The sequence below is a fragment of the Amyelois transitella genome, chromosome 19, assembly GCF_032362555.1.
Source record: "Amyelois transitella isolate CPQ chromosome 19, ilAmyTran1.1, whole genome shotgun sequence".
In the NCBI taxonomy this organism is placed as follows: domain Eukaryota; kingdom Metazoa; phylum Arthropoda; class Insecta; order Lepidoptera; family Pyralidae; genus Amyelois; species Amyelois transitella.
The window spans coordinates 3,270,279-3,287,639 of NC_083522.1; the positions used below are offsets into that span (position 1 = coordinate 3,270,279).

A 17,361-nucleotide genomic window follows, 5' to 3' on the forward strand; every position below is an offset into this window, starting at 1 on the left:
TTTTCATTGTTGAATTGCGTTCAGTCTGTCATAATTTTCAATATCTTGCTCACACGATTATGTAAAATCGCGATTGCCGTTACACTTTTTTACGTATTTAAAGAAATTAACTATCTACCTACCTACGACTTCAAACAATTTAATTTACAAGAGAAATACTATTGCAATAGTATTCTTAATGCATTCTATGCAATCTCATCTCGATCCCTTTATTTATTTAAGCTCAGAGAATAGAGCATTTCGCCGGGTGCCCACTCCGCGAGTTAACTTGATCCTAATCCGACGAAGAGAAGAAATCTCGTTAGCTTTGTATCCAATGACAGCAATTTATAGTAGCGCTGGACTAGCCGTAGAAGATATATGGACTAATGATAAGGTTTTCTGAAGATTTATTTATTGGTTTTTAATAGACGTTTAAGCAATTTGTAATGCTTACATAAAGCTGATGGATTGGTCGTGTCGAAAGAAAGCATGAAAGGGTAAAAAGTGACTAAATCCTATAATACTCGTACGAGTATCAGAATAAATCAAATGTGTATCCACCCTAATCCTTCAGGTCGTTTTCATGCATAAATCGTTTATTATCTTTCACGAGCCGCACATCAATGAACCACAGAGCAAGAACAGGCATTCTTTGTTTTGTGGTCTAACCCGTTTAACCCGATGACAACCCCGTTTTGATAATTCGTCTCTTGTGCCTTACATAGCCCCTAAAATATAATCATTGAAGCGATGGGTATGAATTCACCGTTGTTTTAGGCTAACCCTTTTTAAGCGGTTAACCAGTACTAAATTGACTATTAAAATTAATTAATGCTGATAAAACTGGGCGTAATAGGTATTTAGTAATTATTTGATACAAAGAATGGAGTCCAATTTAGTATTTTAACCGTATGGTAGAATAGAACGTCTTAATAACAGAGAGTCGACGAACAGGATGAGGGTGGGGGGTCTATGTTAACTACAGAACCATAAAATATTATTCTACGAGGAGCATTACATTAGGAAGACATAATATTAAAATATACCCGCGTGTAAAATTAGGTTAGGAGTTCATAATCTGCCTTCTTTGAGCAGTTTACTTTTTAACTCGACTTGGCGACAGCAAAAGGCGGGATTATGTTTATTGCGCTTATTACGCATTTTTATCTCGTTGGATTTAAAAGCGACTTGTTACTAGGTTTCTTATGATGCCAAGACAGATAAGTAATAAAGGCAGTAGAATTTTTTCCTTTATAATTCGTATAGAGACTGTTAAAAAATGTAAAGGATGAATAAAATATTTGGCATCTTTATTTGGTAACCGGCTTTTGTTATAAATTAACTTTTTTATGTTTTCGTGAATGGTCACCAACAAATTAATATACATAGTAGTTAATTGCAGTTATCATACTGATGCAAAAACAAAAGTTGATGCAAAATCTAGAATACCAATTGTTATTTAAAAAACGCGAAATAAGTTGCTATAATTGTTTATTTTTTACATTAATCAATCTTTTTGGAATTTGGCATGCCCATAAAACCGTAATTTTCCATTAAACACTACTTCACGCACTGTAAAAAGTTACATAAAATGCATAGAGAATATTTCAGAGCTAACCTGCTTTAAGCTACCTCCATGCGGCCACTAGTGGTTTTAGTGCCGTTTGTGTTTAGTGTTTGCTTTGTGACTTTGAGGTTGTGGGTTTGAATACCACGGGATAATCTTGCCTTTATACAAATTTGATCTAACTTTGTAAAACCAGTTGCTTTTAACTTTGGTTTAATATTGGTTTCTTGAATGGTCTCGGATTAACTCAGGTTAGGTTCTTTTGTCACTCATTGTAATTCTGAACATTTGTGACTGAGTTCATCATTCAATAATCCAGGGGAGGTCTTGTATTTATCTCCATGATGATACTTAATGATGACCATGAACTACAAAATAATCTTTCATGAATTGAGTCTTGAATGATTCTCAGGTAAATTTCATTTTGCATTTCACAAAGCCCGCAAACTATTTTTAGACGTAAGTATTGTTTTCAAGTTCCATATAAATGTCTGGGCTTCAAGTTAATAAAAAAATAAGCTTTTTTATTAAAATACTAAGCTTTTATACAAAATAAGACGTAGGTATAAACGTATCTTAAAAGGATTATTTGATATCCTGGGTTAAAATGCGTACCTCTCAGCCACGGCCGCCACCGCCGCCGCGTGGTGAATAGCACTCTTTCCTCTCTTGCGTCGTCTTGTCCTTTTTCTGGAGTATGACGCCAAGAGCAAGCCTTTTCTGGCGTCAATCCGCTTCTTGGAGTCCTTGGCTAAGGTTCGCACCGCTAAGGACGTGGGGTCGAAACTGAAGGTGGAATCGTCTCTGTGCTCGTTCAGGTCCTTCTTCCTTTCCTGGTTACGTAAAAGAAGTGCGTTATTTGCTTGTTAAACGGAAGAAAGAAGAAAAGAGAAGTTAGGTTTGCGAATGTAGAATGTAGTTTAAATTGCGAATGTAGAATGATGAAATTGGTCGATGAGTTTTGAAGAAAATAAGTCTTCTACCTATTGACTGATAACGTCCTTTATAATATCATTGTTGGAACTGTATGTAAGAGAAGTATTTAACTGATAGGGAAAGAACACTCATATGCAGAGAAACTTGGCTCTTTTGCTGTTTATGGAAAATCAGCAGTCAGCCCTAGAATAGGTGGTTAGTAATACAGAAATAAAGGGACATTTTGTAGGGAGTAAAGAAAGCGTGCGCTGTTATAGAAAGCAAACGCGCGAGAAGTGCACTCTTCGCATGATTCAAGGATAATCAGAAGGTTGGTAGAGCTATGGGTAGTACGTACATATAGTCACATCTATATCCCTTACGGGGTAGCCAAAACCAGTAATCTCCTTTGATTTTCCTATTATGTTTCTCTGCAGGAGACAGTTCATGTTTGCCATTCTTAACCTTTAAACCTACCTCCTGTGTGATCTGCGACTCCTCTTCATAGCTCAGCGCCACTACAGCCAGCATCAGGTTGATGAGGTAGAACGAGCCGAAAAATACGACCACGGTGAAGAAGGATACTGACATGGGACCGCATGATGACAGCACCTGGGAGAGGAAGAAATAAGGTCACGTCTATATTCCTTGTGGGGTAGACAGAGCCAACAGTCTTGAAAAGACTGATCGGCCACGTTCAGCTATTTGGCTTAATGATAGAATTGAGATTCAAATAGTGACAGGTTGCTAGCCCATCGCCTAAAAAAGAATCTCATATTTGTAAGCCTATCTTTTAGTCGCTATCGCTATCTTCTTTCTTTTATGAAATTCGAATGCTCGCAGTCCAAAGTGGTAACGCACGCTGAAATAAAGCCTTAAGTTAGTTTACCCATAATGGTTGCTCCAAACTCATGAGATAGGTTTTCACTATTTTAAGTATAGGTAATTTTCAGTCGTTGATATTTACATATTAACTGATTTTAAACTTTTGCTCCCGCATTATGCTATTTAAATAATATAGACATTAAACGCATACATGCATTTTACATATTGCCAAACTGTTTCGAGCTTTAAAACTGGAGAGAAACGAGTAAACATCACCCGTTCACTGGTGAAATTTAGTCCGCGAATTACATGTTACATACATACACACAATTAATCATATCTGCATCGCTTGCGGGGTAGGCAGAGCCAACAGTCTTGAAAAGACTGAAAGACCACTTTCAGCTGTATGACTTAATGCTGGAATTGAGATTCAAATAGTGACAGGTTGACATCCCATACGAGAAGAACCGCAATTTTATTAGCCTTTCCCTTAGTCACTTTTAACGACATCCATGGGAGAGACATGGAGTGGTCTCACTCTAAAATACCGCACCTATTTATATGTTTGTTAAATAAATATTAAAATGAACGAGTTGAAATATTGTCTCATCAAGTGTTATATCAGATACTCGTTTGAAAACGACTGTGGAAGATAAAATTATGCCATTACATTATTGCCCGATCAACTATGTCTACAAAATACGTATCAATCCACCCGTATAAGCGTGATTGAGGACCGCCGTTCAAGTTAACTACATGATAGTTGTCTATGTCATGTATAATCGTGGCTGGAACTATTGTCTTAGCGTTGTAATTACACTAACATTAATACCTAACAGTACCAGATAATTATATGGGCCATGACGCAATTAAATGTATTCTGTTTGCAATAGGTGTACAAGTTAATAGTTTCAATAATATAGATATGAGATAGCTTAGTATGAACAGGTATGTAATGAGAAGATCACGATCATGGAGTAGATGAATAAATTCATTATATACATAATACGATTTTAATGCGGTTTACTAAGATATGTTACGATTGGTCCAACTTCAAAACTGGTATACACAAGTTTCTCCGCCCACCACTCTAAGGGGGAATACCCCCTGTATTAAGCTTTTACGTATTGAGATTTACAGTGAACTTTTTCGGCGAACGAAGTCGCGGGCAACAGATAGTAAAGAATATCATTATATGTATAGGTATCTGAAAGTCTGTCCTCATTTAACTTTCAACGGTAAAGTTAGAGTAGTATGCGCTTGGAGCAGGTCATATGCTCGACTTACTGTACAAACAGACCATTCAAACTTGATACTTTGAATAGTAACTCTGTAGTTCATATTGTTATGACTACACGGTATGGGTTTATGGACCGTGATAGTACCGGGGTTTCAAACAGGTATCATATATAACAAACTCCCTGTCCGATCTGTGACCACCATTTTGGAATGCAAGTTTAGGGTGTATTTGTCAGTTTTATGCAGAGAATCAGTGCAAATGATATAAATATTAAAGTAAGTTTGTTATTATAACAATTGAATCAGTGAACGGAGTCCGTAAATTTTGCACACGTATAGGTAGTGTTGAGTAGAAAGATAAAAGGTACTATTCACGTGCGCAGGAATGCGAGCGAAAGCTAGTAAAAATGAAAATACCCCGACTTATTTTCATTTTCACCCGAAATATGAAGTACTGTGGCACGCGCAGAAATAAGAAATGAATAAAGAGAATAGGTACCTATGTATAATAGTTGAGGTTTTGCTTTATTTTCAGACAGATATCTAATCAAAAACTGATATTAAAAAAGCATGCAAGTGACGCTTATACAAAGAGGAAAAATTAGCTTAATTTGAAATTACCCAAAAACCCAAGAAAGACCAGTTACGCTGAAAAATTCATTCACTTCCTACAACTTCTGTTTACAAAATCTGATTAGTTTAAAGAGGCATTGGTTTGGATAAGAGTTAATGGTCAATTCACTCCGGCTTAATTGCAAATACCCGTTGAAAGGGTGCCGATTTGCCAGTTTCAAAACAAACAAGGAGGCAGGAAAGATGAATTTCAGTCATTGAGATTTGAAACCTGTATTTGTAATTTGTATTGAAATAATACAATGCTTTCTTCTGGTCTCGTTACATCCTCATCAGGATTGAGTGACTCAGGTTTAAACCTTTGCAGGGTAACCTCAACATTTAGTTGTCTGAATTTGTAGGTTTCCTCAAAATCTTTATCCTTCACCTTAAAATTAGTTAGCACTGAAACTTATGTACAGAATTCAGAGAAAGTATCATTGGTGGAATTTGAAACTGTACTTCGTAAAGCGTATCAAAAAGCTTAAAAACGGGTAATACTGCGTTGGAAACAATAGGTCAATAAATCTGGTTACAGTAAGGTCACAGCTGTTATTGTTATAACGTGACCTCGCTAAAACTGAACTTGAAACACGTTCAGCGAGTGGAGATGTGTCCAAAAGATCCCTTTCTGATTCTTGGAACACTAAGTCCGTAGTTTGACAATAATTTTCTAATCATACATCACTCTATATTTTCAAAGGTCATTTTATTTCACATAAAGTGATCGATTATTATCATCGTTTGTTTGTTTTGGAAACCAAATTTAGCGTCAATTATGGGTCGGGATCGATCGGCTATCCATTCAAAGTCTGCCATTAAGCCCGATTGAATTACCCACTTAACGGCTACAGAAATCAATACCTCTTTAGATTAATCAGATTCTGATTCAAAATAGTCTCGGTAGTAAATTGTGTTAAGTGTATTTAGGTTTTAGAGGATAACGATGTAAGTTGGAAAAGTTGTAATCAGATTGAGTAGTAACGTGGGTAGAAATTGTATGAGTCGTCGTGTCATTGGCCAATCTTGTTTAAGGATAATCCAGCCAATTTGCTTGCAACTATCTAAAAGTTTGTACATACTAAATTTATATGTATATATAACAGTCTCACCTAATGACTAGAGATGTGGAATGTAGCGTGTTGGTTCCTTATGTAATCTAGAGGTGCACTAAGAAATGATTTTCCGTAATTTCAGGGGGGAAATGAACTCAACAGGATTTTTCTTTTAACGCAAGCGGATGAAGATAAAGAAGTAGGCAGGGATCGTGGCAAGTGTAAAGAGGAAGTCTCTGCCCCTCCGAGGAAGAGGTGTGCTCCCTCAGTGAGGGAGACGTTCTGGTAAAGACTTTAAAAAGCAAATAAAAGAATAAACAAAAAATCCAAATTTAAAATTGAAAATATAATACATACGCTGCCAGTATTATATAATTTTTAAAAGTAAAACTTGTTTCATAACTAATGAACTCACAATGTACCTACATAATGAGACCTCAGCTTTATAATTTAATTAATTCTGGGTCGGCACTAACGTCTACGGTTACAAGTGGTTGTTGTGGTAGGGTGATCTGACGGGAGACTTAGTATGAACATTGAACATAGTTTTATTGTAATCTGTGGTATGAGGGCGTTATATATTATTAATATTTGTTAGGACAACTACTCTGCAATTTTAGAAAGATCGCCTCTCAATGTAATGTTTGACCTGCATTTTTGACGGTATTGCATCGTATAGTTAACGATTGTTTTTTAATAAACCTTCTTTGATCAACTATACTTAACCATATTGTTTTAAGAAATATATAATCGTGATACTTACTTATTCGTGGTAAAAATGGAAATGGAAGGAATTAGTACAGAAAAACACTGAGACACTTTTTTCTCTATTTTCTATGCCACAGGGGCTGGTCAAGTTATTCTTGAACCCGAACCGGATCGAACTTTTTCCTACATCACACCTACTTGTATTCGAGGCATGGGAAAACGTAACAAATAACGGTAGTAAATCACGTTTAAACGTCAGAAGCAGCTTCGTTGGCGTCGACGGCATTTTGTTTCGGAGTACGAGTATGGTCGCTGGTAATATATCGGGTGGATTAGCATACCGACACCTACACCGGCTTGTTTTGGTGAAAAGATTTTTAATATAATATCGTTGGATGGGAACTACGGGTTTTTTTAGAGATTTTTTGTTTGTATTGCATTTTTCAATATCGACACCTACCATCTTGTTTTTGTTAAAGGACTTTTAATATAGTATCTCTATGTATCGGAACTACGGGGTTATTTTAAAGCCTTTTTTACGCTTTTCGATGAAGTAACACAAATGGCATGGCATGGTAGGCATTTTGTTTCGAAGAATCGGTTGCTGGTGATATATCGGCTGCATACTATCACCTACCAGCTTGTTTTGAAGAAAGGTTTTTAAATATAGTAACAGATAAGTTAACTTCAAAACTAGCCCCCGTTGTTTGGCACAAGCGACGCTTTTTTATCGCGCGTAAAATTATTGTTGTCCCATTTCAAATTAAAATAAAAAGTGATACAGCGATAGTTTTCGCGCGATAAAAATGGCGTCGCACGTGCCATACTATGGGAGTCGCGCCAGAATTGGGTCGAAACTAAGGGCTATTTTTCATAGTTGGCAAGGATCCGTTAAAATCGCAACAAGTATGACATCAGATATATATAGACACATTTCACGTTTTTATCCCTTACGGGCTAGACAGAGTCAACTGTTTTGAATAGACTGAAAGGCTATGTTCAGATGGATGGCTTAATGATGGAATTAAAAATCTCATAGTGATATATGTATTAGATATATCACTATGAGAATATATCACTATGATAGATAGGCTAGCAATTATTATTAAATACTAAATTACTAATTATTATAGTCTTTAAGAAAAAACCAAAGTTTATTAGTATTTCTCTAGATTGGCTTTTACGAGTACAATTAACGAAAAGGCTCATTGAATCTTTATCGAAAAGAGGAGCAGGACACATGTTATTTCTCCGCTTAACCTAAAAAAAATCAGTATTATGATTCACATCGCACTTACCATATTATATACATTCTCCCAATAATCCAAGGTAATTAGTTGGAATGTGGTGAGCATTGACCAGAGGAAGTTGTCGAAGTTGGTGTACCCGTGGTTCGGGTTGGGGCCCACGCAGAGGCACGTGTACTGGGGTGGACAGTGCCTCGCCCCGGTGAGGTTCCCGCAGATTATAGGGATCTCCTCGTCGTTGACCATCCAGTGGGAAGTGTCTCTGATCCATCTATGAAAAAGGAATTCATTTATTTAAGGATCTAAGTTAGCCTTACAAAAATATTATATGTTTATACTGGTGAAATGCCTTATGTAGATTTTTAACAATTTTTTGTGGGTTCAGATTTAGTGCCAGACTGAAATATCAATGATTATTTTCATATAACACAATTATCCGGCGCTTAGTACCCGAAATCCATTCTCATTGGATGCCTACGTCATCATTATCTGTATGACAATTACCCTATCAGTGAAATACTTATTATGAGCGCTATCTCATAAAATTTAAGAAGGACAATGCAACTATAGGGATATTGTCCGAAAAATTAAAAATATTTTTTGTTAAGTACATACATAGGTACATACATAAAATCACGCCTCTTTCCCGGAGGGATAGGCAGAGACTACCTCTTTCTTTACCACGATCTCTGCATACCTCCTTCGCTTCATCCACATTCATAACTCTCTTCATGCAAGCTCGGCGGTTTCGGGTTCTTTTGAGCTGACCCTTTTGTTAAGTACGCAGCAGATATTATTAAAACATCTATACCTATATCGTAACGTAAATTTTGAGATACCGGCACAAACTAAAAAAAAAAAAGAAAAAACTCCAACCGCGTTCGTAGTTCAAACAAAGCTTACTCACTGCAACCAGATTTCATCAGTAAAGTTTTCCCCGGGTACGCCCACGAAGTTTTTCACGCACTTGTTCCTTAGCTCGCCCATGTACACCTGCAGGGCGAACAGGGCGAACACCATCAGGCAGAAGATAGTCAGGGTCATAACCTCCGCCAGCTGTTTAAAGGAGTGCAGCAGTGCGTTGATGATGGTCTTGAGGCCTGGGGATAAGAGTTGCTGATGTATTCACCTTACTTACATGCAAGTAACAATACGGAACCAAAGGGTCTTTAACAGTTTTGTAGGAGGGCGCGCTGTCAGAGAGCAAACACGAGAGCAGCGCACTTCTCCCAAGATTCGGTGACGATAACCAGAAGGTTACCGAAAGATAGAACTATGGGTGGCGGTGGTATTGATGTAACAAGATCGTTGGTCGAATGTGTGATGGTTGAATTACCTCGACCATGTATGGCGAGTATGGATTTGGAATTTAAATAAGGTTTTATTACACGTAAACGTAAGTGCCGTGTGGTTCTCGGCACCAATGAAAAAAAAAGAATAGGACCACTCCATCTCGTTCTCATGGATGTCGTAAAAGGCGACTAAGGGTGGATAGGCTTCTAAACTTGGGATTCTTCTTTTAGGCGATGTTCTCGCTACCTGTTACTATTTGAATCCCATTTCTATCATTTAACCAAACAGCTGAACGTGACCTATCAGTCTTTTCAAGACTGGTGGCTCTGTCTACCCCGCAAGGGATATAGACGTGATTATATGTATGTATGTATGTTTTATTACACCAACGCTTGTTGAACATTCAAGGTGAATTATTAAATGTTCAACCCTAGACACAAAAAGCATTTACTGTTATCTTTACTGAAAACGATGACGTTTCCAATGAGCCTGTATTTACACGCAGCCCTGCCTAAGTTTTCATCCTACTCCTATATTATAGATGTAAAGAGAAAAGATATGCTTGTATTTATTTGTAATGAATAAGAAACTACCGAATCAATTCAGGGGTACAAATCTCTGGCTTTGCCGTATACGACCCCAGGTAGAAAGGCCAGGCCAAAAAATCCTGACTCGGTCAGGAAAGATAATATTATGCGAAACAATGGACTTCAAAGCGAAGAATGTGCCAACTTAAGAGAAGATGAGAGAGAAAGAGATTAACCCTTTCCATGCGGCTGGCGTAATATCACGTATAACTAAAAACCGTTGGCCACACGGTGGGCGTATTATTGCGTCCAAAACAAATCCTTGTGTTAAACGATTAGACCAATATGAAAGTTGGTTCCCCTGTACTGTAGTTATAAACTCAACAACCTTACGTGAAACGGTGGAAAAATACTTACTTATTATTATGTAGATACGAGTGCATGGTTTACGCCGATAGTGTTGTAAGCTTTTTATATCAAAGTCTAATAAAAGGAGAATAATATAAATGGTAAGTTTATTACTTATAATTCTTAATAATGTGTTTTACCTCGACGATAATATTTTTAAAGATAAATCTTTAGATGAGACTCAAATTGACGAGCATGAACCATATTCGCAACCAAATTTTATCGACGATGATGAGATGTCGCAAAGTATTTCATCTAGAAAACGAGGAAGAACCAATGAAATTTCTCCCGAAACTATTGACGAGGTCAAAGAATCTCAAGTATTTAAGATACCGCAACGAATTTTACAAAATAAAGTGAAATGTTATGATGACTCTCCAAATCCGATAGCACCATGTCCAATAAAAACACGATACAATGTACAAGATATGTCAACTAGCCAGTTACTTATTGTACCCTCATAAATTAAATTTTAAGCTACCCTCGTTACATTTTATTATAACCATAGATTTTTTTTTTAAAAGCATGATAAAATAATATAAAAAAATGAGTATGTAAAAAACTGAGTGTTAATTTGCTTATATGCTTGCTCATACCCAGTTGCCCAAAAAATTATTATGATTAATAAAAATTTGATTTCAATTTACTACATATTTCAGTTTTTTATAAAAAAATATATATGCAAGTAATTTTATATAAATATTTGATATTCTTTTTGTATTTTTTCAGCAAATGTTCATTATTCTTAATCATAATTCAATTTTTCTCATTTCTGCTTATAAAAACGTTATTGTTTCAAGGTATGGCAACACCAAAATTGTCTATATAATTTTGAAAACGAAATAATACGCCATCCGCGTCTAGCGAAAAAAAATTACAGGACGCAATAATACGCCTTCCGTACAGTAGAACCAGTTTTGTTAGGACGTAATATCTCGCCCATCGTTTTATAGAAGGGCCTTAATACAAAACCGCCCGTACAGAGACGGCAAAATTGAAATAATGCTTCCGCATGGAAAGGGTTAATATCACCAAAAAATATAAACATTTTCCTCACATAAATTTAAAGTGACAAGTTTTATTGATTTTTTTTTCACTATACAACATGTCCATAATCAAGACGGTAATGGACTATTAATGAGGCAGGCGAGGCGAGAAACTGTAATTTAGAAATATTAAGGTCACATTTAAATGTTCAGATTGATAGGGTTGGTGAAAACGCCGAATTTTGATTTTTTACTGTAATTAACTGCCGCTAAGTGGAATCCGAGGGACTTTACATGTTAAAGTTTGAGACTGTGTTGTAATTTTGAAATATATTCTCGCAAAAAGGTTATTTTATTATTGATTCAAACATTTTGATTTCGTGCGCTCGACTCAGATTCAATCAGAATAATTTATAAGCTCCAATCTGCGGAACCACTGGACATTGTATTTATTTATTCAGAACTAAGGCGGGAATCATTAAAGGTTTTTGTAACATTTCTTAGATATTTTTATTTACTTTCAGGTAATTAACGGGTACGTGAAAATATATGCATAAAATCTGCCTCTTTCCCGGAGGGGTGGGTGGAGACTACATCTTTCCACTTGCTACGATCCCTGCATACATCATCATCATCCACACTCGTAACGGGTACACAAGGATGCTGGTGGATGAAGGTGCTCTTGTCTTGCCTCTTTGTCAGGACGTCCCTGATTTGATCAAGGTACGTACGAGTTTTGTAACCTTTATACAAATTTAGTTAACGTAAATAATTCCTTACTGATATTTTAAATGGGTGAGTGTCGTTTGTTTCTCTTCACACATTATCTAGTTGACGAATCTTCGTAAAATTTGTGCTTACACGCATAATTGGGAGTACTTAGAAGGAAAATAATTACTATTTCAGTGGGATTTAGGATATTTTTTATATAATCTGTGTGATTTGCCTCTTATAAGAATATAAATTTGCTCTTTCCGAATACAAAACCCTAAGAGAAATGTTATGAGAGAAAAGTATGCGTTTGGTATGTCTGGAATGAAAAATCTATATGTATTTGTACCTGATGCAACGCATCTCCCTCGCGATACATTCAGGGGAATGCTGCCAGTGTGATGGTACTTCCATCAGGTACGCATCGGGACGGACTTTTTGACTAATATGTTATTTATATATAATTTATTATTTTGTATGACAAATTTTGTAAATAACAAATTTTGTTTTGAAATAATTCTACCATTAAGCCAAACAGCTGAGCGTGGCCAATCAGTCTTTTTAAGACTATTGGCTCAGACTACACATGGGATATAGACGTGAATATATGTATGCATGTATGTTACTAAATAAATAATAAATTTGCACATATATGTATTGTAATTTAATTTAATATAATAACTGTATATTAGCACAATAAAATTTTGTAATGTAACGTACCAGGTAGAAGCACTTGAAGAGCAGATAAATATTTTTATAGCTCATTTTAGTAAAGGAAACTGCGACGGATGGAAACCCTATTACAAGCGCAAGTACTGGGGAAATTCCTGACATTATTTGAATTTGCCCTTCCAAATGATCTCGTTTCGTCGTTTGCACAAAATTAAGGAGCGCTTGGAAGTTCTTCTTTTTAACTTCTTGATTTTAAGAGGGATGTTATAAGTTTGACTTAAATAGGTAGGTATGTGATATATAAAAAAATAAAATTAGGACAATAAATGATTTGGAGCGGTACTCCAACGCTCTTTTTTTTATTAGTACCTATAATTAGGTACCTTTAGATTGAGTTTGTTAAAAAGGAACCTTTTTGTTTCGAGCGTAATTTTTATTTTTTTGATTTAATTTTTGTAGAAGGAATTCCGATATGAATTAGATGAAGCTTTTTCCATCTAACCTTCTAGATTCTACTAAAGTGGAATTCTCAGATTCGCGACGGTCACTGTGGCGGTAGTGTTCTTGTTTGTGATATCAGAGGAAATCGTACTTTCTCTGATTAACCTAGGTCCTGGAAGTTTATCTATATAAGGATTATATTTATTATAAAATGTACTATTGTGTATTTATATAATCTTACCGTGTGGTTCCCGGCACCAATACAAAAAAGAATAGGTCCACTCCATCTCTTTCCCATGGATGTCGTAAAAGGCGACTAAGGGATAGGCTTACAAACTTGGGATTCTTTTTAGGCGAAGGGCGAGCAACCTATCATTATTTGAATATCAATTCTATCATAAGCTAAATAGCTGAACGTGGCCATTCAGTCTTTTCAAGCCTGTTGGCTCTGTCTACCCCGCAAGGGATATAGACGTGACCATATGTATGAAAAAGTAAAAAGTACCCGAAACCGCCGAGCTTGCATGAAGAGAGTTATGAATGTGGATGAAGCGAAGGAAGTATGCAGAGATCGTGGCAAGTGGAAAGAGGTAGTCTCTGCCTACCCCTCCGGGAAAGAGGCGTGATTTTATGTATGTATGTATATGTATGTATGTATGTATGATAATCTTACCAGGCATTATAGAAACGGTCTTCAGCGCCCTCAGCACTCGGAAAGTCCTCAAACCAGCCAAGTTGCCGACCTCCATGCCGATGGTGGCGTACCCCGACGTGATCACCACGAAGTCCAGCCAGTTCCAGGGGTTCCGAAGGTACGTGTACTTGTTCAGGATGAACCCCTTCGCTATGCACTTGATAATCATCTCCGCCGTGTAGATCGCCAGGAATATATATCTGGAATAAAACAATGCATTTATAAAAAAACAAATTACATACATTAAAAAAACAACGCATTTATAAAAAAAAAAACAAATAACATAAATTAAAGCAAGCCTATTTCCCGGAGGACTGCATCTTTTCACTTGCCACATATCCTGAATACTTTTTTCGCTTTATTCATAAATCTCTTCATGCAAGCTCGATGATGTAGGGTACTCTTGACCTGACCTTTCACCAGAACGTCCACGATTAGATCAAGGTATGTTTGTAGGCCTTCTCTTTTCAACGCAGGAATAGATTAAAAAAATATAATACCGTGAATATTTTTATAACAATGATTTCTTTAAATTTTAAGAATTCCTCGATTTCTTAATGTAGTAAGCATTAACAGATATGGAGAATTTTGAACCGTCTTGGGAGTACTACTTTCTTCACGTAAAATAAAATAATCAACTCATAACTAACCAAGAATTCGAATAGCAAACCCGGGCCACTTACGAAGTCTTTCAAATAGATAATTCTTAATTCCGGGTATATTAAAAGATTTGAAATATTTTCTTTTTTAATTAAAGCCTATGTTAACATCTAGATGGTGCACAATACTATACTTCACCGGAAGAAGTCGCGGGCACCAGCTAGTAAAGAAGCATACTATCAACACGGATGGAAAATCAACTGAAATCAAAGCTTCTGATTCCACTGGCTAACATAATATAGAACATATTATTGCGGGATAAAGTCTAAATTTGCAAAATGAAATCTCAGCGTCTCTCGTTTCACTACTCGGGTAAATACGTATGTTTATCTTAAATATTTATCAAGTTTCTAATTAAGTATACTTAGTGAGGCGTATGTTACTTAATCTGAATTAAGTAGTTGGTTATGTTTGTACTACTTGCTTTGAGTAAATAAGTAAACAGTAATATGTGTAAGATGAAGTGTAAGTAGTAAGCAGGTGATAGGTAGTTAGGTATATGTTGAAACAATTGGTACACGCGTAAAAATAATTTAATCCACAATTGCGTTTATATAAATATATAAATAAAAAAATATATGTGTATTTTTATTCATGACAAATTAATTTAAGTGCCGTTTGGTTCCCGGCACTAATATAAAAAGGATAGGACCATTCCATCTCTTTTCCATGGATGTCGTAAAAGGCGGCTAAGGAATAGGTTTGTAAACTTGGGATTCTTCTTATAGGCGATGGGCTGTCACTACTTGAATTTCAATTCTTTCATTAAGCCAAACCGTTGAATGTGGCCTATCAGTCTTTCAAGAATGTTGGCTCTGTCTACCCTGCAAGGGATACAGATTATATGGATATAACTCAAGAACTAACTGCACCCAATTTCATGAAATAGAATAGGGATATATACATTTCCAAACGGTCAAAGTTTCGACAAAGTAAACTATAATTAAATTACCTACGAGACTAATTGGGAGTGTCCTATACACACAAACTTGTAAATGAACTTGATGAAAACCCCACACAAAAACTAAGAAGATGCCCAGGAATAAGAAAGGCAAGATTTTTACGAATTCCTTGAACTGAAAATTTAATTAATTACTTGATTTTTCCTACAATCCTGTTACAAATTGAGCGTTTTGTTTAAATAGGAAACAAATTTGGTTACAATTGGAGCCGCTGTTAAGCCAGACTCGCTCAGATAGGTCGCGGCGACGTCTTACTTTGTACAGGAGTTCCTCGTCAATATCGAGTGAATTAATTACAGAATGGTTTATCAAAGTGGCAAAAATATGTTTGAATTATTAAAAGAATTTAATTAATTCAGATATCATAAGAAGTAGGTTGTAGGTCATTGTATCATCTTGTGATTAAATGGTAAAAATAATAAAGGGAATTATAATAGATAATAATCAATGTTAAACTGAATTGTTACAATAGCAGATAATTTTATAAATGAATATTATTATAATCAGCTCAAACCTTATTAGTCACATAAAGGTATTATTATACCTTTACATAAACAGCTGACAGTGAACGAAGTATAATTCGATTATACCTAGTACAAATGAGAAAAAGGTTACAAAAGCAACTACACAGCTCATTAATTCTAAAACTTGGTAAATTTATTCAAATGTATTTTGAAGAGTAACTCAGTCGTGGGCGTCCTTACATAAATCAGGGTGTCGGAGACAGCGGTCGACGAACGCCTTGATAAACCCCTGAGGGGAACTAATTAACATCTCCACCTCGATTATGAATTCCTGGTACTTGTAATCAGTGATATGAAGGAGAGTATTTTATTACTAATGCAATTATACAGCCAAATCTTAGGAAGTTTATTCAAAAGATTCAAATACGTTTTAAATGCTTAGATGGTATCAGTGATGTGGACATGACGAATGAAGACAGGTTGACTCAGCAAATGTACAAGGAGAGTGTGAATGGGACGATGGAAGGAAAAGACCTTAGACAAACATGTTCTGATCTAAAACTTCTGGCGAAGGATCAGGTTAAGACTACCTTAATCGACGAGCTTTTATGAAGAAGTAGGTCTTTTTAGTTTTTCATAAATTTCATAATTAAAAGAGATGGGAAGTAAAAAATGTACAAATATAGAATCCTATCTTCTTGTTCTACGTCGAATTTTCTTACTGAAGGTTGTGACCACCATAAACTTCTTATGAAGGCACTCCAGGATATCCTTTTGGAGGTTGGTGATTATATAATTATTACCGTAAAAAAATGTCATCCGAGGTCAGATTTACATTCTGATATTTTCAAGACTTAATAATTTCCGTGCTTATTAAAATAAAATAAAAAATACGTTATTCATTAAACCTTTGGAAATGAGACATGAGATTGAGCCGTTGGTCATATTTGTATTGATCAGAGGACTTCGTATTGGAGGCAGACATGCGATGTTGTCGTTAACTCATACGGCCACAAGTTCAAAAATATTACAGATTTTTTTTTGTATAAGATTCGTCATTAAGATAGAAAAAATATTAAAATTAAAATTATCTGTGCTATGACTACGAGTATCTGATTTAAACAGATAGCAACTTATTAAACAAAAAATTTTAGTGTCATTGTCAATGCAATCGAATCGGAGGAAAATTGAAGAATTCGGGAGAACTCTTCCGAATTCTTTGGAGTCGCTTCGTGTTAAATCGTGACTCACTCGAAAGCCGAACCCCGGGTTCCTCTTCTAGCATTCGAAAAACCGATAGTTTCTTTGGTAACATGCAGTAGTTAGGTAATTATGTTAAATCCACATGTATCTAGGTAAGTTATATTTTTCTGTATTGATTCAATTCGAAATA

The 17,361-nt window shown here is 35.8% G+C and overlaps 1 protein-coding gene across 7 annotated transcripts in view; it reads right to left on the bottom strand.

Moving 5' to 3' along the window:
• The window catches only part of LOC106140822 (sodium channel protein 60E), a 157,523-nt gene that overhangs the window by 26,042 nt on the left and 114,120 nt on the right, over window positions 1–17,361 (bottom strand). For all 7 annotated transcript variants that reach the window (XM_060949814.1, XM_060949815.1, XM_060949818.1 and 4 more), the window contains exons 4-8: window positions 13,862–14,082; window positions 9,058–9,250; window positions 8,202–8,421; window positions 2,942–3,076; window positions 2,165–2,382 (exon numbers count right to left, since the gene is read on the bottom strand). In XM_060949814.1, coding sequence (XP_060805797.1) covers window positions 2,165–2,382; window positions 2,942–3,076; window positions 8,202–8,421; window positions 9,058–9,250; window positions 13,862–14,082 — 987 coding nt within the window. The remainder of the gene's footprint in view (window positions 1–2,164; window positions 2,383–2,941; window positions 3,077–8,201; window positions 8,422–9,057; window positions 9,251–13,861; window positions 14,083–17,361) is intronic.